General features: G+C 40.8%; 3 protein-coding genes across 13 annotated transcripts in view; 1 reads left to right on the top strand and 2 right to left on the bottom strand.

Moving 5' to 3' along the window:
* Positions 1–7,083, bottom strand: part of LOC118360314 (calmodulin-binding transcription activator 1-like) — a 579,426-nt gene extending 572,343 nt beyond the window's left edge. For 5 of the 6 annotated variants that reach the window (XM_052482216.1, XM_052482217.1, XM_052482218.1 and 2 more), the window contains exons 1-2: positions 6,857–6,952; positions 1,856–1,957 (exon numbers count right to left, since the gene is read on the bottom strand). In XM_052482216.1, the coding sequence (XP_052338176.1) occupies positions 1,856–1,957; positions 6,857–6,881 (127 nt within the window). In that variant the 5' untranslated portion in view covers positions 6,882–6,952. Of the gene's footprint in view, positions 1–1,855; positions 1,958–6,856 lie in introns of all 6 variants that reach the window. The other variant, XM_052482220.1, reaches the window with a different exon arrangement.
* Positions 7,084–8,195: 1,112 nt separating this feature from the next.
* LOC118359864 (dnaJ homolog subfamily C member 11) lies at positions 8,196–17,029 on the top strand. 6 transcript variants are annotated; one of them, XM_035738718.1, is made up of 16 exons: positions 8,196–8,333; positions 10,153–10,282; positions 10,441–10,514; positions 10,678–10,779; positions 10,883–11,011; positions 11,132–11,254; positions 11,469–11,542; positions 11,646–11,835; positions 11,951–12,036; positions 12,586–12,702; positions 14,103–14,258; positions 15,082–15,151; positions 15,300–15,357; positions 15,467–15,609; positions 15,888–16,017; positions 16,134–17,029. In XM_035738718.1, exons 1-16 carry the CDS (start codon positions 8,262–8,264, stop codon positions 16,157–16,159), a joined length of 1,680 nt encoding a protein of 559 aa, XP_035594611.1. In that variant the 5' UTR covers positions 8,196–8,261; the 3' UTR covers positions 16,160–17,029. The 6 variants fall into 6 exon arrangements, with proteins under 6 accessions (XP_035594611.1, XP_035594612.1, XP_035594617.1 ...); XM_035738719.2 differs by having other exon boundaries at positions 8,268–8,407; XM_035738724.2 differs by lacking the exon at positions 8,196–8,333 and adding an exon at positions 9,428–9,488.
* A 253-nt stretch (positions 17,030–17,282) lies between these two features.
* Positions 17,283–23,618, bottom strand: LOC118360313 (THAP domain-containing protein 3). Its single transcript, XM_052482588.1, is given in 6 exon segments — positions 17,283–17,582; positions 20,245–20,420; positions 22,893–23,019; positions 23,240–23,356; positions 23,358–23,427; positions 23,540–23,618. Coding segments are annotated over 6 exon segments (819 nt in total). The 5' UTR covers positions 23,611–23,618; the 3' UTR covers positions 17,283–17,324.
* Between the last annotated feature and the right edge of the window lie 198 nt (positions 23,619–23,816).

Here is a 23,816-nt window from a genome sequence, read left to right as displayed (position 1 = left end):
GACTAAGTTATTTCAGAAGATTTTTGGCACATCTCATTGATCCTGTTTTGTAGTATACCCCTCAGACTCTTCTTGATTAGCATAATCTCTTCAAATATGAATGATTAGAGAGGCAGTGAGTAGGCCCATACTTCTGAAAGTCAAAACAATGCTTGATTAGGCCCACTGCTAGGGGGGAAACTTGAGAAGGGCTTTACTATGACAAGAGAGCAAATTAAAGTGCCATCATGTTTCCCTCACAGTAATCATAATAACAATGGTTGTTGTCAAAGACTCCACTCTACAGGCCAACTTTCTTACAGTCTGGTGACTCTTGATGGGGAGGGAAGAGAGGGAGATGTACACTTTTTGTGGAATGCTGGCCAACCAAATATTGTCGTTAGTTAGCCTGAATTATTTATATAACAGTGCTAGGCTACTTAGAGTAAAAAAAGATTGAAGATTTGAGTCTACCATGGTGTTGCTAAATTGAACAGGCCTATATTCAGAAGTGAGGCTGAGAAAGGCTAAGTCAAAGAGCTGCAAAACATATTAGACAGGAAGTTCAACAAACGTGCACACGAACAGTTAACTGCCTGCAACAAACTGAAAACATCTCTTTACGTATTTCAGCTCTCACCCATCCATGCAAAGCCCATCTCAAGGAGAGCAGAGGTGAGAGCTTGTGGCACGCACACGGTACACACACACGCCACACACACACACACAGTCAGCCAGGGAAGGACTCAGCCAGCCCTTTATCATAACTACTCCCACAATTACTCAGATCACCGGTTTACCTGCCTGGGCCTGGGCTGCTCTGAGCAGCGTTACAGTGTCCTGGTGAAACCTCCAGGCAGCCAGCCAGGCAGGCAGAGAGAGCACATTAACTAGGCCGCCTGACATGGGAATAGGATGCCATAGTAACACGCACCAGCATGTAGGGAGAGCAAGACTAGAGAAAACACTCACAAAACAGACTAGTCACAGCTGGGGGGGTGATGCGTTAGTCCCGAATCCCAATCACTAAGAATCACAGACTACAACACCAACCACTCCTTTGCTGCCTCTAAATCTACATCTCAAAGTGTGTTGAGTAAAAACGCAGAGCTTTGAAGCGGCTAAAGCAATATCAAGGAGAACAGTGTAATGAGTGAAGAGCATAACAAGGAGATGTGGTTGATTTCAGCCTCTCTTTTCAAAACACTACTCCAAATACACTTCATTACCTAGATCAACAGAGTCATTGACAGTGGAGGAACTGTAAAGGAAGCTGCTGTGGTCTTTAAGCATGAAGAAAGAAGTCACTTTCACAGAGACACAAACTGCTCTACGACGCTCCAGCATGCATGGCAATCTTTTCATGAACGGAATGTTGTGAATTCAAAGGAGGCTCCTCTTGATTAGGCTAGCTGTTAAAACTGAAATTATGCAACTTATCAGGGCCATAGAAACACTTCTAGCATTTAGCAAACATAGCAGCCTTATCCCAGTGCATTCCTCATCCAGATGAATGGATAGGAGAGCTTCTAGCTCCAAGTGGTAGCCTTCCTTCTCTTTCAGGGCCTGCCCTGCTCCTGATCTCCTGGCCTCAACCTGAAACAATCACTCTTAGTTAACGACAACACTTCTGCTATTGACAGCATGATCCCGTAAAGCAGACACTTCAATCACCAGAGCAGCAAGCTCCTCTCCGGTCCAGGGGGAACACCCAGAGCAGAAGAGGAGAGGAGGAGGGGGGGGGGGGGGGGTCAGATGAAAATCAAGAGGTAAATAAATTAATCGATGAATGAATAATAGATGTGCCAGCTATAGTGGGCTCTCGGAGCAGAGCACAGTGCCACGGGGGGATGCAGTATTATTAACACTCTCTTACTGTTCATCTCTGTGTCATCACTGATACTCTTAGGAGGAGCATGGCCGGCATAACACACAGCTGATCTGTACATTCGATCCGGATTACGAATTTTCTTCAGTCCTTCAGGAGGCAAAAAGAGAGTAGAGAAAATCGAGGAAAAGAAGTAGGGTATTCTCCCAGATGCTTACAATAGCCCAGTACAGCCCTGCTTCTTTCCCCCATGCAAACACATTGACAGACAGGGAGCAGCTGGACAGTGAAGATGTTTACCTGCAAACAACAGATTAGAAACAAACCCCACAATAATGTATCTAAGGTTTGAGTTATTCAGGAGACAGAGTCATTACAGACACAACAGAAACTGGATAACAGTACTACTCCTAGCCCTGACCTTGGCTTAACCTAAACCCCTGGATTGTGAAGAGCCTGCAATATAGTATCATGACCAAAAGAAACAACTAACAGGACGGGTGATCAGCACTATTCACTGCCGAGGTGTAAAGATAACATATTTCAGCAAAATAGACATCCACAGCTATACAGTGGGCTATATTCAAAATAGTACATGCTACTGATAAAGAGCAAAGTGGTACACCTAAGCTCCAATAAGCATGGTCATACACCCCAAAATATTTCCACCACCAGGCATCTCTAGTGAAAAGTGAAGGAAATATTTTGAAATTAGGTGCACAGTTGAAACTTTCACAGACATTATTTTTTTTAAACACACCATTTATGCAAGTGGGAAAAGTGGTTCATGAGTAGTTCTATGTCACTGTTGAGAGTTCAAGAATGACACTTCAGCTGTCACTGAGTCTGGCACATTTTACTTTACATCTCAATGATCTTAGAGATCGTATTTCCAAACAGTTCTGACAGGCCTAGCATACAATACATACAATACACCTTATTTTAAAAATCGAACAAAAAATAAGTTGTTGCATCATGGTTTTATACATATGTAGAATAATTCAAGTGTTCTAAATTAGCTATTAATAAACAAAACATACGTATCAGACAATCTGACAGATCCAGCCTGATTGATTTGTTCCATAGCATAGTGCCAGACATTTTGCTTGCTCGTTGGTATAGTCCTACGTGATTGCTTATCTATTCTATTCATTATTTTTTTCTATGCTGCTGAATAATGCATCTCTTGGTTTAAACGAACAGTTCTATTTTTTTTCCCTATTCTGGGAATGGTCCCTAATGACGAGTGAAGGGGCTAGCAATCAGGCTCATTGTAGGCTTGGCTGGGTTTGATTCAGGTCGATATTGGCCCACATCACATCAGTAGTAAGCTGGATGAATCAATGTGATCAATCAGAGAGGGCCTTGGCGGCATAGAGACAGACTGGTCTAAGGTATGACACCACCTGTCATCGGCAGCCAGAGTCAGCCAGAGTCTGGAGCACGGAGGGAGCAGACTTCCATCCATCCACACCTCACTAATTCAATTAAGGAAAAGGAAAAATCTCCAGCCTGATTCCTGGTTGATTCCACACAGAACTATACAAAGGAATGGCTGAGGAAGAAACGGTCTGTCTGAGATCAGGGGTAGAAGGTCACTTGTTCGATGATGTAACACTAGGCTACAGCCTGACTGAAGTTAATGACTGTGTGATTTCCAGATGACTTATTCTATTTTTGCACTCTGTGAACTTTCCAAACCCAGACAGACATCAACTATAAATAGGCCCCTACCATATTTGTTTGCAAAAGCATTTATACTTTTAAAGTGTATTATAGCCTCTCTTACTCACAGGTCTACAGTACAGTATGACCATATATCACATTCAAGTTGACCTACAAGGTTATGTTTTCTCTGTTGAGGAAGATACCCTTCAGTGAGAACATGTTATAACCAGGTAAAGTGTACTGACCCAGAGATAGGCTAGGCTACAGAGGAGAGAAATGGCCTTCTGTCTACATACCAAGGAGACTAAGTTAGTGGAGTGTATATAAGAAACATTGCCTCTGTCCACTTCACACCCTTTATAAATACATGATCACCACTCTGAAGTCCTGAAGGATTCAAAGGTGTCGGGGGTTTACTTTAAAGTCTAAATTGAGAAGGAAAGATGTGTCACTTTATTGGAATGATCTTCATTCAACACCTGCTATTTCCGTTCCCTCCGTGACTAGTGGTATTCTTAGACTCACTGTTCTTTAGGAAGTGTTGGGGAAAGCCCTATCCCCCAGGGTCTAGCAATCAGTTAGATGGGTCAGAAGTAACTCCTGGTGTTACTCTGTACAAAGAAGACCACTGAGAGAGACTGGCTCATATCCCCATGGGAGTAGCACAGGATGTGACCTACAGTGCCATCAGGAGACCTGCCAAACAAGCAAACTATACCTATAGCCCCCACCCCACCACAGTCCAGGTGCTTGAAGGACAAAGGGATAAAAGAGATGGTGTTAATACCTGTGGGAGGATTACTGGATATACAGGAAATGGTAGTGCATTAGTAGCAGTGCTGAAATAATATAATAGTATAGATTTTTTATTTATTTTTTATCTCTAGGCCTAGACTATTCCATATTCTTCACATGTTCCTTTACTGAGACACATCATTGGATAACCGATTTTAAATGAATATTGGATAGAAAAACAAAGACTGGATGACTATTCTATGTAAAAGCTACCCGGCTCCAGATTGCCTGAGAGGACATTGTGTTTATGTGGAGGCATGAAGCACTCGTCTCTCTCGCCTCCTTCATCCTCCCCCTCCCCCTCCTTCACTGACCAACCTCACAGGAACACCGAAAATAACTCAACCTGCTCAGCAATGGGAGTTTCAAGTCAGGGTTTCAGTAAAAGCTCCTGGTGATGGAGAGGCAAAGAAATTAACAAAGGTAAGTGACTATAGATACATTCATCTTGTGTGTATGGATGTAATGCATTAGGTCTAAACGCCACTGTGAAGTAGTAAGTCATTCCTATTACAGAGATAGGTATCCTCCCTTTTTAATTTTGTCATATACATTAGGCCTACTACTACACTTTAAATGTAAAGTGTGTCCCGGTATAGTCATTCCTTTTTCACAGCTCAATACCACCCCCCTGTGGAGTTTTGTTTAGGAGTTGGCACAACCAGCTCACAGGCTCAGCTCTCTCATCTTTGTTATTGTGGACTTACACAACAGTATAGGAACACATTGACCATCAGTGTTATCTTTATCGTGTAAACCTAGATCATAAGTATGTGGTGGCTCAAGCTGTGATAAGGCATACACAAATAGAAAGTACAGGATGGCAACTATTTTTCCCTATTGAGGCTAAGCTCACCCTAAATGAACACTCCCCTAATTCTTTTGACATCAATAGTTCTCTCTACATTAGTGTGTCAACATGGAACATTTTAGTGTATCTAATTATTTTATGTCTGTTTTAGGCCACTCTATGCATTCCAGATATTGCCAGCCATTTGAAAATATGAGCTCGCTCTTTGTCACCACCCCCTGGTTGCATATGAACAATACAACTTAATGTATGTGAAAACATTATGAAGAGCATCGTAGACTAAATGCAAGAAAGCTCGACTGCAGTTTAAAAAACGACGCAGAACAACTCTAATGTTTATGAAAACCGTGCACATTTTTAAGTTTAAAATGCATATACTAAGCCTATATACACTATAGGACTGAATAGGCTGTCCACTAGATTGTATTATTACATACTATCAATAATTATGATGCAGTATACATATACTTCTACTGCAATTAGGATACTAATTATAACATTGATTTTCTTCTAAACAAATCTACTTTGCAGGTAAATATGGTTTAGTCATAATCAAGCTTCATAATAGCATTAATTAAACAATGTTAATTGTGAACATGTTACGCTTCTAAATGCATGCATTCCTCCTGTCTTATTCTAATGATTTATTATTACTTATTCTATTATGAGAACATTTGGATTATTTTGACAATGCATTTTACCTGTCCTCTATAATTTTGACTGTTAACTAATACTCAAGTGTTATTATCTCCTAATTAAATGACATATTCAAGTCAATATGGATCCAGACCAGATGCACATTTCAACCCAAATTAACTTCAAATATTCAATAGTGAAATAGGCGAGAATATCAAAACTTCCTTTTCAGATTGTCCCTTTGACAGAAAGTTAACACCCTTTTTGGCTAAATTAAAAACGCTCTTTAGAATCTTACTATCCATCACATCTGAGACACATCTGGTGGCATTCAATTCCAAAGCTGTGTATGGTACAACATTCTAGTTTATTTTATTTTATATATATATATATATTATAGCAAACATCGACATGATTATAAAATAACACTTTTAACTGAGCAATAATATAATGTTGTCTGTAAGACCGACACCAGCTAAAATCTCACTCGATAGGGTAGTTCCCTTTCCCTTTCAGGAACCTCAACCAACGGGTGATCTCGTCGAGTAAATAAAAAGATTGTCCAGGACTTGCAAGCAAGCATTTTTGTTACCAGACATGGTCACTGGATGGCTAAAATGCATTCTAAGCAAACTAAACTACAATCTAACGTTTGATACGTAGGATGTTATAGATATTCCATGTCAAATAGCCTATGTAATAGCTTGCTTGCGTTTATGTAATAAAAACAAGCTTATTTTCAAAGCTGGATAAATAGAAGAGAAGTTGGCAATGACATGTTGTTGTCATTAACTTAGCTTGTTTTATAGCTATTTAGCTTGCTGCTTCACTGAACTGAATCTAGAATAAATTAGGATTATACAATCCGGCTCTTAGATCATGCTGGCTATTTGGTCTTCTTGTTTTTATCATGTGTAGGCTCTGATGGGCATAGCTGGCTAGAAGGCTAGCTAATATTAGCTGGCTAGGTAATGTTGTCTCCACGTTTAGCTGCCTGGTATTTCGGAGGAAATACAAGAGTGCTATGCTTGTAAAAACTCCACGTCTCTCATCACATATTTCACCAAAGTCTGACTTTAAAATATTGTATATCACATAGTTGTCTTACTGGTAAATTAATCCCATTATATCTCTCTTACCTTCCGGCTTGTTTTCGGCAGCCATTTCCCCTTCGCGCGCAACATCCTCCTCCTCCTCACGACCGTGGGTACCACGCGCGTGCACGGCGAGGACAGCACGAGGAGGGACTCGAGGAGCAGCAGCGAGTCCAGCCAATGCAAACTTACCATTGGTTGTGAGGCAATGACTGACAATGTTACTCTGGAATGGCTAGTGACATCAAGAAAAAACACGCATCCAATGCAACTACCAGACCACGTCATTGGCCGAAAGGTAACACCTCAAAAGTAAATGAACCAATCTGCTTTGGAATGGACTAATAATTATGTTATAATGACGCCATTTGGAATTGGGCATGAAGTCATAGTCTATGTCAGATTCAAATGTATACTGCTTAGATTAGGCTACATACAATAATTTCACAAAGTCAGCCATTTAGCTTATGCAACAGAAAAAAGAAGTATACATACATGTAAAGTGTTTATATAGGCTAATTGATAGTAGACGTTTACTATTCCTTTCTGCAGCTCTAACCATTTTAATTTACAACCCTGTGTTTTCTTTCTGCTTCCATTTTGCATTTATATTGATGTGTGATTTTTTTGTAATTCATGTCATTCGGGGCTCATCTCTAAAGAGACATTGAGACTCGCTGATAAGATAAAGGTTAAATAAAATACAAATAAATGTGTCTCTGATGGGCCAGACGCATGGGTGCTGAAAAGACAGCTCCATTCATCGAGGACGCGGGTGATGTCACTGCGCAGCTATCGACGCACTCGCACAGCAGCATAGCAAACGGAGAAAAAATAACACTGAGCGAAAATCAAAGCCCCGAAGTCCCTATTCAGAAATACAAGAAACTAAAAGCATTAGATATCTTTTGAAGAGAGTGAGCATAATCATTATGTGCACAATGCACTGAATATAGCATGTATGTTAAAGTTCCGTGTGATAATAAACTTTATCACACGGAATCATGTAATGTGTAATTTAACAACTTTGTAACATTGTAACAAGGGAAGACAGTTTTGAAGTGTGAGTGTTCATGAATCTAACCTGTAAAGGAAGCTGACAGAGTTGTCATGCATTGTACATTGTTTACCAAACTATTTAAGCAGTTGCCAATTCGGCTACAGAAATAGCACTAATGGTTGTTGTTAGCTATTTTTAACTGAACATCTTCTTAGGCACTCTTATGTGCCATAATAAGAAAAAATAACGTCCATTTGAGATACATTATTGATCAAATAGATGTATATAGCCTAATTTACGCAAAAATATTTCTGGTGCGCCGTGCGCTTGTTTTTGACGCTGTCAATATGTTGGTAGGCACGCTTGATAAAGACATCCAGTCCACAAGGTGGCAACAGTGGGGAGGTTTGACAGATACAGACCGGAAAGGAGGAATGAAAGGTTGTTAACATGGCGCCGGCCTTGGAAGACGGTGAATTTGACAACGATGATTACTATTCTTTACTTAATGTCAGAAGAGAGGTACGGCATGTTTGGATGCTGTTCGGATGTGTTTGTGTGGATATTTTGAGAAGTGATTTCATAGTCGGTTTGATGTAAGTTTTCTGGAACAAATAAATGTATGCGGCGTACCGTTTTGCTAGCTAGCCAGATAGCTAGCTAAGTCAGTTGACCCCCGTTTATGGTTGGGCGCGTTCGAGAGGATCCCTTTTGTCAAGTTGGTGACCATCGTTGCTCACCCCTTTCAAAGTGTTGCATTATGGGGATAATATTGTCTGGGGTTTGTTTACATTTCGGCTGCATGAACTTTACAAAAAACGTGATCAAAGGTCACTTAAGTTTTTATTGCAGTCGACTGAACGTTTCTGGTTTTGTTCCCTAACTTCATCTTGCAGCCATCTTCTTTGTTGGGAGGCCCTATTGTCAATCAGTAACAACATTGATGATATTAGAGGCTCTCTCCCACCAATTGATTTTACAATGTATACACTTATGTTTGTGTGTGATATGGAGGATGTTTATTTCAACATTATAAAGAAACGTTTAAAAACAATGCCAACACTGCCATGTTGCACTGAGCCTTGCTGTTGGAAAACAACATTAGTGTCCGACTTTCGGCTGTCTACAGTCGGTTGCTTTAGCCTTAACACTCGAACAAGCCCATTGATTTCAGACTTGGATAAAATGTGGCTAAGCAAATGTACGTTTATCTGATACTATTTATACAATTGTTTAACACACATCACCCGTATCTAACATTAGCTGCTAACCAATAAATATGTGTAACGTTACTAGCTCGTCAAAGTCAAGTTAGTTGGCACAAGTTAGGCAGCTAGCCAACCAACATTGAGTGATTGGTGACAAGAACATTATCCCTGACTTTTGTCCATGCCATCGTAGAATAGATTGCGGGTATGGTCTGTTTTTCTCTTATACATTATTTGAGTCGTCTATGCAGATATTGTCCGTGATCGAGAGCATCAAGTGTAAACCAATGACTGTATATATGAATGGACAATGCCACTGATCATGTGACACCATTCATTCCTATGTGAAGACTCAATAGCGCATTGAGACATAGCATGCGTAGTTAGAGCTACTCCAGGAAGTAACATTGCAGGCTAGTTCGGTGCTGCCCCCTTCTCATTGAGAAACTGAAGTTGAAGGTCGACCGGGGTACTGCAGACTGCCATTAGCAACTAAACTTGTTTGCGATTTTAAAATGATCGGTTCAAGGATACCTGGTGTATTAGAATCAATTATTAGTACCATGCTTGTCTTCGAATGTTGTATTTACGTAAATATTGCCATTTGTTCATTTACTATAATGGGGGATCCTGTTTTCTACAAACAATGCCTGCAGTATCGCGGTCAGCCTTGAATTTCCGTGGCTTCAATGAAAGAGGGCAGTCGTTCTCCCCTTGGCTAACGGGTGTAACATGGCAATATAGTTAGCAGTGCACGCTATTAGCGTTTCATTCGGTGATGTCATTCCCTCTGAGACCTTGAAGTAGTTGTCTCCCTTGCTCTGCGAGGGCTCCGGCTTTTGTGGAGCGATAGGTAACAAAGTTTCCTGGGTGAAACGTCGTGTTCAGAGGGGTGGGTCCCTGGTTCGAGCCCAGGTTAGGGCAAGGAGGGAGCGGGAGCAAGACTGTTACACATGCAAGTGCACTAGCTGCTTGGCTTGATAGTTAGGCCTGTGCAACATGTAAATGTTTGGTCGTCACTTCAAAACCCTTTGTTGAAAAGATGTATTTGTTTACTTGGAATCATATTAACTAGCTAGTACTTTCTCATAAGTAAGTTGAAGTTCTCATGTTTTCTTCTGTTCATCTATTAGGCATCACAGGAGGAACTGAAGGGGTCATACAGGCGACTGTGCATGCTCTACCACCCAGACAAGCACAGAGACCCTGAATTGAAAAGGCAGGCGGAACAGCTCTTTAACCTAGTGCATCAAGCTTATGAAGGTAAGAAGAATCCGAGACTGTGACTTCATGCCATGTTTCAATCATGGCTTCACTCCGTTTCAGCTGAACATTTAGGTGAACTTGATCGTTGTTGTCTCTGGATTCTATGTATCTGAACCTTTCATTGGAACTGATCAGTTGCATGTTTCTCCCTGTAGTCCTTAGTGACCCACAGTCACGAGCTATCTATGACATCTATGGCAAGAGAGGACTGGATGTTGAAGGATGGGAGGTAAGTACAGCATTTTCTTTTGGGCTTGCCCTTATAATATATATATATATATATATATATATATATAGGCTACTGTGGCAGGAAGTACTATATATGTTCATTGTCAAGCTAATGAGTGTCGCTGATCATCAGGCAGAAATGGCTCATGTCTTACTGATTCTAGGTGGTGGAGAGAAAAAGATCACCAGTAGAGATCCGAGAGGAGTTTGAGCGTCTGCAGAGAGAGAGGGAGGAGAGACGGCTACAGCAGAGGACCAATCCTAAGGTCTAATGTTTATTTGTGTGTCAGTTTGTGTGCTGTATTAGTGACTATAGGACTGAAACCCTGCTGTTGCATGATAATTTATTGATGTGACTGTCTCATTCAGGGGATGATCAGTGTGGGTGTAGATGCCACAGACCTCTTTGATCGCTATGAGGAGGATTACGAGGATGTGCCTGGAGGGGGCTTCCCACATGTTGAGATCAACAAGATGCACATATCACAATCCATAGAGGTAATAGAAAAGCTCGAAATGGGTTTGAAAAGTTCTTAAAATATTTGTATGGGTAGAAGTTTGGCTAACGGACCACCACATTGGAAAACTAGGTGTAATGTTATTTGTTACCTATTGCAGGCCCCCCTCACCACCTCAGACACAGCTGTTCTCTCTGGCTCCCTCTCAACCCACAATGGAAACGGAGGAGGAAACATTAACGTGGCACTGCGGAGAGTCACCTCTGCTAAGGGCTGGGGGGAGGTCAGGAACCATTCAATCATTTACAGTTTCTACTTACATATACACATGCACATATAGACACTCTCACACACACTGCATACTAGTGCTTTCAAATGCTCACACACCTAAAAAACATGCAAACAAACAAATATCACATTTGTGTTCTATTTTACACTTGAGTAGCACAATGTGAAAGTTCTATTTTAGACTGAGAGGTTATTTGTTTATCCACCAGGTGGAGTTTGGGGCAGGAGACACACACGGGCCCTTCTTAGGTATGAAGATATTCCGCAACCTCACAGCTCGCTGGTAAGTCAAGATTCCAGAACATTAGAAATCTGTAAAGCAGCATCCCATTGTGTTTGTCTACAGTTGAGTCAGAAAATATGTAGAATGACTTGTTTTTCTCCAGCTTTGTGACTGCTCAGTGTGGACTCCATTTCTCGTCCCGGGGCGTGCGGCCTGGTTGCACCACGATGCTGGCTCGGCACCTGGACAAGAACACCATGGGCTACCTGCAGTGGCGCTGGGGCACCCAGTCCTCCATGAACACCAGCATCGTCAGGGACACGAAGACCAGCCACTTCACCTTGGCCATGCAGGTCAGCACAGCATAATATAATTAAATAGTGCAATTGTAGTATAAAAAGGGACTGCTGTCTGTTGCGGATGTATTCTCTATTTCCTGTCCTAACTGTATTTGTTGGCCCTCTGCAGCTTGGGATCCCTCACTCCTTCATGATGATGAGCTACCAGTACAAGTTCCAGGATGATGACCAGACCAAAGTCAAGGGCTCAATCAAGTATGTCCACTTTTATAATAAGATTTGAACATTTGGGCCTCCCGAGTGGTGCAGCGGTCTGAGGCGTCCCTACAGACCCGGGTTCAATCCCAGGCTGTGTCACAACCGGCCGGGAGTCCCATAGGGTGGCGCACAATTGGCCCAGCGTTGTTAGGGGTGGGTTTACGTATCCCATCCTGCAGGCCAGGTGCCTGCAGGCTGACTTCGGTCGTCAGTTGAACGATGTTTGGTGCAGCTGGCTTCCGGGTTAAGCGGCGGGTGTTAAGAAGCGCGGTTTGGCGGGTCATGTTTCGGATGATGCATGACTCGACCTTCGCCTCTCCCGAGCCTGTTGGGGAGTTGCAGCAATGAGGCAAGATCGTAATTGGATATCACAAAATTGGGGAGAAAAGGGGGGTAAAATACCAAAAAAATCCAGATTTGAACATTTGTTTGTTGTGATAAATGGAGGCCATTGAACCTTAGAACTGAAACCATTATTATAAATCATCAGGTCAGTTCATGGACAATATAGGAAGACTTAACTGACTGTCTGTCATTGTCTTGTAGAGCTGGCTTTTTTGGGACGGTGGTGGAGTATGGTGCAGAGAGAAAGATCAGTCGGCACAGTGTCTTGGGGGCGACTGTCAGTGTAGGAGTACCTCAGGGCGTCTCCCTCAAGATAAAGTAAGTATGGCTCAATTCTTCTTAACCAAACAACCTCAGTACAGTAGTTGTTGGCATACGGCATTTGAGTTATTCTTGAGTAGTGGCATTTAAAAAAAAAATGTATTTTGTACATCTTCTAAATCAACTAATATGGTGACTTAATGACTTTTACTATATTTGACCGTTATCATAACATTGTGCCATCAGTAGGAGTAGTAACACCAATGACACATTTTAGGTCATTAAGGATTTCCTTTAATGGCGGCCACAGATTCTCAAAGCTAAGGTCATTGACACTTTTCAAAAGTGTGAAGTGATATGATTTATCATTTTTGCTCACAATTTAATTTCCTTTCATTTAAATTGAGTAAAACCAATGACATGATGTATTTACACACCAAATTATCAGTGGAATCCTATATTTTGACATACTAAAAAGGTGTGATAAGCTAATCATTTTCTTTCTTTCAACTATACCCCTCCCCGATTAGTTTGCCACTGGAGGGAATGCTCAAGGTCGTTGTATATCTTTGTAATGAGGGCTTTTTAAGGCGATAGCACCAATGACAAGGCTTAGGGACACATATTATAGTAAAAAAAAAACTTTTAGTTATGTCTATACAATATATGAAATACTTTTGTTTACTTTCTATCATTCAAAATAATAGATATCTCCAAAACATGTCACTACTTGGCAATTCCAGGTTAACAGAGTCAGTCATCATTCTGTTACCAAACTTTGCCACTGCTCAGTTCTTGAAGTAAATGTTTTTTGTAAAATGTTCAGTGGAAATTGTTAAAAGTAGTCCATGGTTTGCTACTTAAAGGTAGTCAGCAACAGTGCTAAAGTATGTTTCCATCCCATCCAGACTCTGTGATAAACAGGAAGTGTGCCTGCTCTGGTCTTGGCACGTGCACTTTAGCAACAGCTCAGATACATAATCACAGTGTATCAGAGTGAGACTTTTATTTGTCAATTGGCAGCCAAGCACCGATCATCATGTCAGCAGCATACAAAAGAAAACGCCATATTTATTGGAAAGGAGCATCGAGCTCATGACCGTTCACCACCCTGTGAAGTTCATCGTAACTTAATTCATCTGTAGCCTAATAAATTGTATATTGTTTTAAAAGTCATGGGAGGACCACACAATATCATAGCGTGACTGCAAGTTTACTGTGACTTGATGGTCATTCTATCAACAGATGTGCAAGAAAACATTTTCACTGCCATTTGTTTCGCATGATTTATTTCACCAACAAAAATGTTATACACACCTGTCTTATATATTTGGACCGTTTACTGGCATCAGGCCCGTCGTGAGTTTATTTTACATTTTTTAATACAACAGATACTTTCTCGCGTAAAAATGGTTAGATGGAAACTTCGTTATTGATGATGCATCTTCTTTGTACAGGCTGAACCGAGCCAGCCAGACATATTTCTTCCCCATCCATCTGACTGACCAGCTCCTGCCCAGTGCAGTGTTCTATGCCACGGTTGGGCCACTCGTCTTCTACCTCGCTATTCAGAGACTCGTCATCAGGCCCTACGTGCGTGCCCAGAAGGAACAGTAAGACTGCCCACTTATCTACACTTCATGTTAGTCTGTCACTATTTCAACTGCTCTTTGTGCGATGGCCTTACAGCTTTATAGCTTGGCTTTACTAATAGAAGTCATAGTAAACATTTAACATTACATTTAAGTCATTTAGCAGACGCTCTTATCCAGAGCGACTTACAAATTGTGTGTGCGCATATTTAGTTATTTTAACGTGCTTTTTTTTCCCTCGTGGATTTTTGTGGATTTGTTTTTATTGCTTATATCTGGTGGTTTCGAGACACTGATTTCCTAGATTTTTGGCTTGGTTAGTTAGCTAGCTGGCTCGTGTTTGTTAAAAAAAAAAAAGCATTTGGACTCAGTACCAGCTTTTTTTTATTTCACCTGGCTGCCTGTTCCTGATCTTTTGAGAGCATCATGTGAGGAGTCGCTTTAAGTGTGATAATAATGGGAGACAGAAGAATCCAGCAGTGCTGAGGCAGAGGTCTCGTAGTGAGGACGACTGGGTACTATTCTGAACTGTGTTGTGAGCTTTCTAGTGCAAAGTGGGTGCTTCACAGAGCAGAAGTCCAGTGCCTATATGACTACGGCTGGTTTCCAGACTTGCCCTCACCAAGACTCCATTTCTATAATCTACCATCCTCTGACCAGTTCTCTCCTCTCAAACCATGAGCTGACCCTCTCCATCTGCAGAGGATGCAGCCTTCATATCGCATTGTTTGTTTCTTACGAAGCGCTTTGAGATTTCTATTATGAAAAACGCTGTAGAAGTTCAATAAATGTATTATTAATTCATGTATTATTAATTCATCCATTATGCCTCTTCACTGTCTAGGGACCTGGAGAAGCACCGGGAGAGTTCAGCCTCGGACATTGCTAGGAAGAGGCAGGAGGCAGAGTCTGCTGTGAGTTCACTATGTCTCCTCATAGAAATACATAATGTATATCGGCATCAAGCAAACACACATTTCTTACAATATGTTTAGATGCTCTATTGGTCTCTTGTGTGTGAATGTTAGCAGCTTGATCTGACATCTCGATTTTCTTCTGAAGGTTTTACTAATGCAGGAATCTGTGCGCAGGATCATTGAAACTGAGGAATCTAAAATGGGTAAACGGGCTTCTGTCAGCACCAGAAGTGATCAGTATAACACGTTACAGAAGCTATAAAATGAGTTGAGTGACTTAACATGCTGACTGGATAATGTTTCCTGGATCAGGTCTCATCATCCTCAACGCCTGGTACGGCAAGTTTGTGACGGACAACAGTCACAAGCATGAGAGGGCAAAGGTCATCGATGTGACTGTTCCGCTGCAGTGCCTGGTGAAGGACTCCAAACTCATCCTCACAGAGGCCACAAAGGTATACAGCCATAGTTACTAGACTAACTATCATAACTTAGTTTCCCGGAGTTCCCTTTCCTTTGGCATTACTGAATGCAAAATATCAGTATTAGAGTCATTTTGGTCCATTCAAATTTTTTCGGAGTATGATACATGGTACAGTACATGGTACTGATATTGTTAATGCCATTTGTTGGGTTACAGAAACACACCATAAAACTATAAACTGCCTTAGGTGTAATAAGTAGGGTTGACAGGTCTGTGATGACTGATGTTGTTTGTGTGTTGTCCTCCCAGTCAGGACTACCTGGGTTCTATGACCCCTGTGTGGGGGAGGAGAAGAGTCTGAAGTTACTGTATCAATTCCAGGGAGTGATGCATCAAGTCCTCTCTGCTGAAGGGGAAGCACTCAGGATACCAAAACAATGTAGGTGGCCTTACCAATGTGTCTGCTCAACTACATGAGTTTAATTTCTTAAAACAAACTGTATTTCTGTTCAACAGTATTCAATTGCTGTTTTTTTTTCTCTTTCCCTCATGTAGCTCACAGGATTGATGCCGACACATAGGAACCTATTTTCTGGACCGAATGGGACATTACACAACGTTAAACTGATAGTTTGACAATGGATGGACAGACTTGTATTATAGAGACACCAATTTACCCCTTGTGTCCTAAAAAAAGTCCTGCATATCCCCTCTTTATGTTGTCCATAGGAGGAGAAATGGCAGAAACTTACTCAACAGCCCTATTGAATGAAAATCAGTCTAAAGTCACTTAAAATGGGATGGTCGTAATCTCAAAGTTCTCTCCTTTCAGGTATGGCTTGTAATGGATGACTCAGTACTGTATGGACACTGCAGTGCCTATGTGACCCTCTTGAATGTATTAATGCACTTCTATATATTTGCCATATTATTAAAATCTCTTCCAAGCTGCAATAGCCCAGTTTGGAAATTGAGCTGGAAACAATATTTTTTCACACAATTGTTTTGTACAACAAACTATTAGTCAAAAGATTAACCCGAAGTTGATTGGAAGTGTACCCCACCTTCTGTATGGTTTGAACTGTCAGATCAATGTATCTACTGACATGATTGCCCAATAAGGCTATGTCATCTGGGTGTTCCTGTGCCTGACAGGTCAGTGAATAGTACAAGGCTGACCTGACTCTGATAACATGACATACTGTACTTAAAGTACAGAAAAAAACAGGCATGAGATCTAGGCCTATATTCAGTTATGTAACTTGAGTGGTTTATTGACATGTACATCTAATGCATTTACACTTTAGTTCTAGGGAATGTATTAGAAAATGTATGTGTTCATGAAATTGTATTTTTGAAAAATATATATATATATATATATTTTAAAAACATTCAGGTCATGTTTGTAAAGGCCTACATGCGCAAATGTCAATGAATATTTTTCAACTTCATTTGTGTCTTAATCCTTGATTGATTTTAATTCAGGAATAAAAACTCAGTCCAGGAAGGTCCCTTTAAACTCGTGGTAAAAGTATACTATATTATCCAAAGAATGGTTTTGTAGATGTCAGCAAGATGGATAGGGCTACAAAGCTTTCCAAAATAAATATTTTGCACTCATTGACCAAGAGGAAATTGGAAAGTCTGTCTTCGAGACTGTTTTCAGAAGCGGATCAGCAAATGAATTTAACTCCTTGTGTTCCAATACAAAATAGCTTTCCAATAAAACCAATGTCAATTAATGGGTCAGCTGATATCATTCACAGCTATCCTCTGTACACTTGGCCATATAGATACTTTACCAGCAGCCCTGGACAGATTTGTCCAGCTGCGTAGACTTGACAACTCTGCTGCCTTCAATTTGAACCTCATCTTGTTGATCAGCTGGCTCTTCATTTGTAGCCTTCTGTTGAGCCATTTGTTGGTATCCAAGGTTTTGAATAGCTGGGCCTTCACTGCACATGGGTCGGACAGTGAGTAATTGTGATCGGAGATGACGACATGCTAAATAAAGAAAATCAGTTATGACTGAATCATTTCAGGTGTTTAGATTCAATGTGATACTGCAGAAATGTCTATAACAATCCTATGGCTCAGTCTCAAACCATACAGAATACAATGTTGCACAAGACTCACATAGAAGTTGAGTATTAGAAGACTGACTGGGTAGGGTAAAGACTAGCTAAGAATGCTCAACTTCAAGATATACATAATATCACATCTCAATGGAGTTGAGTGCCAATTAGTTTTGACCAATGATGTGTATTAACCCTGGATTGCTGATGCTTGGCCATTGAGTGGCTTTGAATCCACCGGTCAGTCAAATTGGCACTCCCCAGTATGAACAGTCCTCCATAGGAATTACTGGAATTTCAATTAAATGTTAAAGTATTGTTTTGTTGTAGTGGAGACAATAACATTAGTACTTAAAAAAAAATACTGAAGGAAAATGTTTTATATTATGTTAAGCTAACAATATCCTTTAAAAGTATGTGTTAAGGTGTCTGTTATAGAATAAATGTGTCAAAACAAATGTAGACATTAACAAATACATTTCTATTGATGGGTTTGCTAACAACTTCACTAAAATTATGTGTGTGCTTCCATGGGGCAGAAGTCGGTGTGTTGTGATTCAGCATGGCCAAGTTGCTAGCAAGAATGACGAATCTTGTTCTTGATACCATGTCTTGTTTTGAGGTGTTTTGACTGATTTCACGTCAATGCTAATATGGCTCAAATTCTCTATCTACACTGAACAAAAATATAAAACGCAATATGTAAAGGGTTGGTCCCATGAGCTAAAATAAAAGATCCCAGAAATGTTGCATTAGCACAAAATGTTTATTTTTCTACATCCTTGCTAGTGAGCATTTCTCATTTGCCAAGATATTCCATCCACCTGACAAGTGTGGCATATCAAGAAGCTGATTAAACAAGATCGTTACACAGGTGCACCTTGTGCTGGGGGACAATAAAAGGCCACAGATGTCTCATATTGAGGGAATGTTTCCAGAGAATGTAATGCGTATTTCTCTACCATAAGCAGCCCTGTTTTAGAGAATTTAGCAGTACAGTGCATTCGGAAACTATTCAGACCCCTTGACTTTTTCCACATTACAGCCTTATAAAATGTATACTTTTTTTTTTAAATGGCCTCATTAATCTACACAAAATACCCCATAATGACAAAGCAAAAATACGTTTTTAGACATTTTTGCAAATGTATAAAACAGATACCTTATTTACATAAGCATTCAGACCCTTTGCTATGAGACTCGAAATTGAGCTCAGGTGCATCCTGTTTCCATTGATCATCCTTGAGACGTTTCTACAACTTGATTGGAATCCAACTGTGGTAAATTCAATTGATTAGACATGATTTGGAAAGGCAAACACCTGTCTATATGTGGTCCCATAGTTTGACTGCATGTCAGAGCAAAAACCAAGCCATGAGGTTGAAAGAATTGTCCATAGAGCTCTAACTGAGCAATCAGGGGAGTTGGGCCTTGGTCAGGGAGGTGACCAAGGACCTGATAGTCACTCTGACAGAGCTGCAGAGTTCCTCTGTGGAGATGGGAGAACCTTTCAGAAAGACAAGCATCTCTGTAGCACTCCACTAATCAGGCGGAGTGCTACAGAGTAAAAGGCACATGACAGCCTGCTTGGTTTGCCAAAAGGCACCTAAAGGACTCCGACCATGAGAAACAAGATTCTCTGTTCTGATTAAACCAAGATTGAACTCTTTGGCCTGAATGCCAAGCGTCACATCTAGAGGAAACCTGTCACCACCCCTATGGTGAAGCATGGTGGTGGCAGCATCATTCTGTGGGGATGTTTTTCAGGGACTGGGAGACTTGTCAGGATCGAAGAAAAGATGAATGGAGCAGAGTACAGAGAGATCCTTGATGAAAATCTGCTCCAGAGCGCTCAGGAACTCAGACTGGGGAGAAGGTCACCTTCCAACAGGACAACGCAGGAGTGGCTTCGGGACAAGTCTCGATCGAACATCTCTGGAGTGACCTGAAAATAGCTGTGCAGCAAAGCTCTCCATCCAACCTGACAGAGCTTGAGAGGATCTGCAGAGAAGATTGGGAGAAACTCCCCAAATACAGGTGTGTCAAGCTTGTAGCATCATACCCAAGAGGACTCAAGGCTGTAATCGCTGCCAAAGGTGCTTCACCAAAGTATTGAGTAAAGGGTCTGAATACTTATGCAAATGTGACATTTCATATATATCTTATACATTTGCAAAAAAAAATACCTGTTTTTGCTTTGTCATTATGGGGTATTTTGTATAGATTGATAGGAAAAAACAAATTCATCCATTTTAGAATAAGGCAATAACGTAATAAAATGTGGAAAAAGTCAAGGGGTCTGAATAGTTCCCGAATGCACTGTATATCTAACCGGCCTCACAACTGCAGATCACGTGCAACCACACAAGCACAGGACCTACACAACTGGCTTCTTCACCTGCGGGATCAGCTGAGACCAGACACCTGGACAGCTGAAGAAACTGGATTTGGACAAGCACAACCAAATAATGTCTGCACAAACTGTCAGAAACCTTCTCAGGGAAGCTCATCTGCGTGCTCGTCGTCCTCACGAAGGTCTTGACCTGATTGCAGTTTGGCATAGTAACCAACTTCCGTGGACAAATGCTCACCTTGGATGGCCACTGGCACGCTGGAGAAGCATGCTCTTCATGGATGAATCCTGGCTTCAACTGTACTGAGCAGATGGCAGACAGCGTGTATGGCGTGGTGTGGGCGAGCGGTTTGCGGATGTCAACGTTGTCAACAGAGAGCCCCATGGTGGGGTTATGGTATGGGCAGGCATAAGCTATGGACAACAAACACAACTGCATTTTATCGATGGCAATTTGAATGCAGATACCATGACGAGATTCCTGAGGCCCGTTGTCGTGCCGCCGCCATCACCTCATGTTTCACCATGATAATGCACTGCCTCATGTCGCCAAGATCTGTACACAATTCCTGGAAGCTGAAAATGTCCCAGCTCTTACATGCCCTGCATACTCACCAGACATGTCATTCATTAAGCACGTTTGGGATGCTCTGGATCGACGTGTACGACAGCATGTTCATAAAAAGTGAGAAAAACATCTTCCAGGGCAAGGGTATCGATGCACATGGTGAGAGGAATCTATCTACAAGCAGTCTTTCCCAATGTTGACATTGCCTAGAAAATATTATTGAGTTTACCTGTTACCAATGCATCAGGGTAGCGTTCCTTTTCAAAGCTGGCTCTTGTCAAAAACAGACTGAGATCAACGTTGAAGCTGGAAAGATTGAACCCTTTGAATCTTATGGCTCTTGAGAATTATGTACTCAGGGCACTTGATTTCAAGGACATAGTTGCAGATTTTGCTGCTTGGAAAATGAGGAAGAAATAATTTTAAGGTAAACCATGATTAAACTTTATGTATTAAATGAATGTACTGCATAAGACCTAATGCTCGTCCGCTGGAGATGGTCCAGACAGCTGGCAGAGGCCGCGCTATTGTTTTCTTTGCGAAGGCTGTGCGGATGGTAACTGTCCACGGTCCTCCTGAATCAATAGTGGGAACATTCTGTGCAGCCTAGGACATACAACGGTTTGTTATATACTGCATGTTTTGTGGACTTTACCGGATAGACATTTCTCTCTGGTTTTAACCGTGATGATTATGAAACACAAACGGATAAATGTTATGCTTTACTGTGCTGTATTTTAGCCTAGGCCCTATTTCATTTATTTATTTAGAGAAGACCCATGCCTATAATACCGTGAATAAAGTAAATTGAATTAAAATTGCCAAAATGAAATACCCTAATCCTGTCTATACATAAATACAATCATTGAAATTAGGCTACTAAAGCATGATTTGGCCGCAGAGGATCATTAGCTTCTTTAAAATAAAAAAGTGGATTGTTCTAAATCGCCTACAGTCCGAAGGAAAGGCAGCGTGCACAATAACGGGCAGATTATTGTTGAGTTGCGACTGTCACTGAAAAGTAGAAGCCCAGCCAGGCATATCGCAATATTTCAAAATACAATTGCGGGAAAACATAGTTTGGAAAACAAATGGTATTGCTGTAAAGAGAAGGCAATGAAAATACTAATGTATTTTAGTTATCAAAATTCTCAACTTAATTGAACGAACAACAGTATAGTGTAACGGATGTGAAACGGCTAGTTTAGTTAGCGGTGTGCGCTAAATAGCGTTTCAATCGGTTACGTCACTTGCTCTGAGACCTTGAAGTAGTAATTCCCCTTGCTCTGCAAGGGCCGCGGCTTTTGTGGAGCGATGGGTAACGATGCTTCGGGGGTGGCTGTTGTCGTTGTGTGCAGAAGGTCCCTGGTTCGCGCCCGGGTATGGGCGAGGAGACAGTTTAAAGTTATACTGTTACAATACCATATCTTATTGGCACCAGTGGAGAGCATCGGCAAATTCTTAACATTGCAAATTCGTAACATATAATACGAATTGTAATTCCTAACATATGAAGTGGGTGATGGACATCCACAAAGGAATTAATACCATACGAAACGTAACGTATCCTACTAAATTGAGTGTCTCTGATTTAAGTACAGAATAATACGACCTGGTTGGTGTCTCCCTTTCTTGTAGGCCTATTATATGGACAACATTGCTTTTATAGATATGTTTGTCAGTGTCAGCAAAGTAGGCTCCCCGTAATTTGTCATATTAAAAAATGTGTAATCTCTCACTTCACACATGGAGTCTCTGACTGTAGAATCACTTTGACAGACAATAACAACTAGCTTCACATGTGAAACATGCTATGTAATGATCTATCCTTGTAGGCTATGTAATGATCTATCCTTGTAGGCTATGTAATGATCTATCCTTGTAGGCTATGTAATGATCTATCCTTGTAGGCTATGTAATGATCTATCCTTGTAGGCTATGTAATGATCTATCCTTGTAGGCTATGTAATGATCTATCCTTGTAGGCTATGTAATGATCTATCCTTGTAGGCTATGTAGCAATGTCACATAGATCATTTTCTCTCATTTTAGACAGTCTTTTCATTGTTAAAAATAGGCCTAGGCTATATTTTTTTCTCTCAAATGAATAATCTTCCAAGCAATTGAATACAATCATCCGTTTGGATATTCAAATAACAATGCTCATCCCTACTTGTTACTTAAATATCAATTATTTAACGCTTACTGTGTACTTGTGCTTGTCCTGACAGAGTTGTGAGTGGGAATTGGAATCTCTTTGCCACTCAACCCTATTGTATCGTGCGTAGTTGAGAATTCTCAGCTAGGTAAAAGCTCACTTTCTTGTTGCCCTCTGCAGATTTGGATAGTAGTTTCTCTTCTGGGTCCAGGCCATTCTGTGTTTCCATCTTTTCTTGGGACACACTGACACACTTTGGAAGCATTTTGAGCCTTTTTCCTGACTTTCTTTTCTAGTAATAAAATAAAACCATTAGTTAATAGCCAATAATCAAATAAAATGTTATAAGCCAGTTAGAAAACTTTTGTTTTTGATGACAGGGGGCAAGTTCTCTTACATGCACACACAAAAAAAGTTAGGCTAATGCACATTCATTAGATACCTAAAATGTTTGGAAAGGGTACGAATCCAATAGATGCTGATGAAATGAGAAGGCCTACCTTAGAATTTGGTGGTGGGAATGTAGAGAGTGGGTACAGCATTCCACAGCAGGTTTTTGTGGTTGCCTAAACCGCTGAAACAATCTGTAGTAAAATGAATTGAGCAGATGACCATATGTTTTTTTTGGATAAAAGTAATCTCGGCATGTGTTATCCAGCCATTGTCTAAAAACAGTTGGTTTGCTGAAAGGAAATCTGTAGAAATGAGATATGGTATACAGTGAATTGAGGGAAATCAACACACAGTCATGTAAAAAAAAAAATATATGGCAATTGCTTTGCGTTGTAATCAAACAATATAACTAACCTGTGAAAAGTAATATCTGTATGTTTGCTGTACCTATTGGTACAGTTATATGCAGAACAATTTTTCGGCATGATATTTCCCTGAACTAAGATGGCGGTCGACGATCGTCACACCTCAGTATATCAAAAGAGTCATCATACCAAATATATTATAATAATATAAATATAAATGAAGCGATTATCCTTGAAAACATGGTTCCGGGGTGGCTATGCGATATAAACTCTGGTCTGGTCTAATGTATATGAACCAGAAAAAATGAGGGAGTGGGATGTCTCGC

Source organism: Oncorhynchus keta, chromosome 27, assembly GCF_023373465.1.
Source record: "Oncorhynchus keta strain PuntledgeMale-10-30-2019 chromosome 27, Oket_V2, whole genome shotgun sequence".
NCBI lineage: Eukaryota > Metazoa > Chordata > Actinopteri > Salmoniformes > Salmonidae > Oncorhynchus > Oncorhynchus keta.
Note: the sequence above shows the minus strand (reverse complement) of the source record. Positions and strands in the feature narration are given on the sequence as shown.

Bases quoted from the DNA above. Each gene is read 5' to 3' on its own strand.
- LOC118359864 (XM_035738718.1), top strand. From the start codon at position 8,262: ATGGCGCCGGCCTTGGAAGACGGTGAATTTGACAACGATGATTACTAT. The intron at 8,334-10,152 runs GTACGGCATGTT...TTCATCTATTAG, and splicing joins TACTTAATGTCAGAAGAGAG to GCATCACAGGAGGAACTGAA. The intron at 15,358-15,466 runs GTAAACGGGCTT...TTCCTGGATCAG, and splicing joins AACTGAGGAATCTAAAATGG to GTCTCATCATCCTCAACGCC.